The sequence below is a fragment of the Neltuma alba genome, unplaced genomic scaffold (assembly GCF_004799145.2).
Source record: "Neltuma alba isolate B1F8T4 unplaced genomic scaffold, ASM479914v2 tig00010747_pilon, whole genome shotgun sequence".
In the NCBI taxonomy this organism is placed as follows: Eukaryota; Viridiplantae; Streptophyta; class Magnoliopsida; order Fabales; family Fabaceae; genus Neltuma; species Neltuma alba.
This window is the reverse complement of record NW_021635574.1, coordinates 37950-40608: the sequence shown is the minus strand read 5'-3', so window position 1 is coordinate 40608 and position 2659 is coordinate 37950. Positions and strand designations below refer to the sequence as shown.

The following is a 2659-nucleotide window of genomic DNA, read 5'->3' as shown; positions in this document are numbered from 1 at the left end:
TTATTTGAACACAAGGGACTAATTTACAAATAAGGAATATAACTTGCCCACAAGGGAAGATGTATTGCATAAGGGAGAAATCCAATTTGGCAAAGAGAAGATGTGATACAAAAGAATAGGATCACATGCAAAAAGGAAAATAGGTTGCACACAAGAGAAGTTCAGTTACACACAAGAAAAGCTAAGTTATACAAAATCTTCAGCGACCTTTTGCCAATTAACTTCTTAATTAGGACCCGTTTGTTACGCTGAAAATCATGGGAAGAAAAAGGAAAATTCTGGCTTTTCATCAGTGATATGCGTTTGGTAGCACAATTTTCCTGCAAGAAATTTTCCAGCGGCGGGAAATTTTCCCTTATACATGGGAGGATGCCTTCCCCCCATTTTTTGTGGGAACGAATTTTCCATCATAGGCGAGAAAATGCACAAGACTGAATGGTACTTCAAATTTGAATAAAACGCTCAACACCTCATTGATGAAATCATCACGTGGAGTTGTTTGAATACCCAACACAACATCAAATCTCCATCTTAATTTGCCATATGTTTGAGTTGCTCAACCAACACACACGGATTAACCAACAAACATCAACATTTATTTAATAAGCTTTTTTTTTTTTTTAAATGACAAAGTAAACACAGACAAAACTAACTACTATTAGGTTCCTGGCACGCCGGCGACCACAGCCACTATCCTCCTTAACTATGTAGCCCAGCTGGCTTGGAAGCTCACTTAAGAAAGACAGATCTGTTACCAGGGTACTCGCAAACTTGGCAAGGGCGTCAGCAGCAATTTGCTTCTCCCTGTCACACACATGCAAGTCGACTACCCAATCCCGTTCAAGCGTCATTTGGACTTCATGCACTACGCCAGACTCCGGATGTTCCTTCCCAACACCCTTGATCACAGCGTTCACCGCCACAGCACAATCTCCTTCAATTTCCAGGTTTCTGAATCCTCGATCCCAAGCAACCTTCAATGCCCACAGGATGCTCCAAATCTCCGTTGATAAACTCGATCCAGAAGGCATTCGATGCAGGAAACCGCATAATACCACGCCCTCCTGGTTCCTCGCAAGCCCACTGCATCCACGTAGACTCTTTCTCACATCAAACGAACCATCCACATTGAATTTTACCTTCCCTTCGCCCGGTGGCTCCCAGCAAGGCATAACACCTGTGTTTGAGGCATGAAGAGCTGGCGTACTCCAAGCAAGACATGCTCGAGATCGTGCCAGTACATGAATAAAAAATGCTTTCATATGAACTAGATATGATTTTTCAAATCTAATTCAAAATCTGATGAGAAAAAATGTTTGTAACCCTTGCTCACTTTTTCTGGTATAACTTGAAAATTACAAGGTTTTTTGAATGGGTCTTGTTACATTAAAAACTAAACTTAGAGAGCTGTACAATAATAAGTCATTTGCCTAATTTGAGTTTAAATTTGTTAGAGTAAAAGCCCAGCCCACTGAAGACAAATCTCAGCCCAACACTTTATCTTTTTAGTCTCAGTTCTGCACTTGCTATACACGTGACACACTCACACATTTGCCGATATAAACGGCACTGTAGCTCTTTTTGAAAGGTGAAAAAGATGATTATCCATTTTTTCTTATCGTAGCTTGGGTCTTTGTTTTCCATTATGGTACCAGAGCTTCACGCTTCCCCATTTGTTGCAGGTCTTGATTTTCGAAAATGGCTTCCTCCACGCCATCTTCCACCTCGTCAACTTCGGCCACTTCTTCCATCTCTACTACCAGTTCTGCCTCTACTTTTGTTCCGCCTCATTTATCCCCCATCTCATCTTCTCCATCTCATTTTATTTCCATCAAACTCACAAATGATAACTATAGTATTTGGAAAGCCCAGATGGTTCCATATCTCCATGGCCAACAACTTTATTCTCATCTTGATAGCACCTCTCATCCTCCTCCTATGCTTCTTGACAATGGTGTTACCAATCCTGCATATATCTCATGGTTTCAAAAAGATCAATATATTCTCTTTGTTTTAATCTCTTCTCTATCTGAACCTTTAATGGGTCAATTCATCAAGAACAAGACAGCGCAGTCCATGTGGGAGGCTCTTGAAAGATCCTTTGCTCAAAAATCACAGGCTCGATTTCTTCATCTCCATAGTCAACTTACCCAGCTCAAAAAGGGGTCTGAATCTGTCTCTGAATATTACAAACGTGCCACACTACTTGCTGAATCACTAAGTATTGCAGGACGTCTAGTAGATGATCTTGATTTCATTTTGTATTTGCTGAATGGTTTGGGCTCAGATTTTGAATCCATTGTTGCTTCTCTGACCATGAAAACTAATGAACTTTCTCCTGAAGAAGTTTTAAGCTATCTTCTCATTCATGAAGCAAGGCTCAATACTTTATTTGCCCCCTCAGTTATAGACATCTCTGCAAATGCTGTTACCAGGCAACCTTTTTTTTCGCACTAGAGGACGTGGTGGTCGCTTTAACTCACGTAGGCGAGGACGCTTTGGATGCGATAGAGGGAGACTTTCTACTTTTTCTTTTCCTGGACCACACAACTCCTTTTCAGGCCCACACAACTTTTCAACCTCTTCTAGCACATATTGTTCTCTCTGCACTCGTTCTGGCCATGCTATTCAGAACTGCCCCCACCGCTATGATCATGCC

General features: G+C 41.3%; 1 protein-coding gene across 1 annotated transcript; it reads right to left on the bottom strand.

Moving 5' to 3' along the window:
• Positions 1-620: 620 nt before the first annotated feature.
• LOC114758801 (uncharacterized) lies at positions 621-1172 on the bottom strand. Its single transcript, XM_028947888.1, has one exon. The coding sequence runs from the start codon at positions 1170-1172 to the stop codon at positions 621-623; it is 552 nt and encodes a 183-aa protein (XP_028803721.1).
• Positions 1173-2659: the final 1487 nt, after the last annotated feature.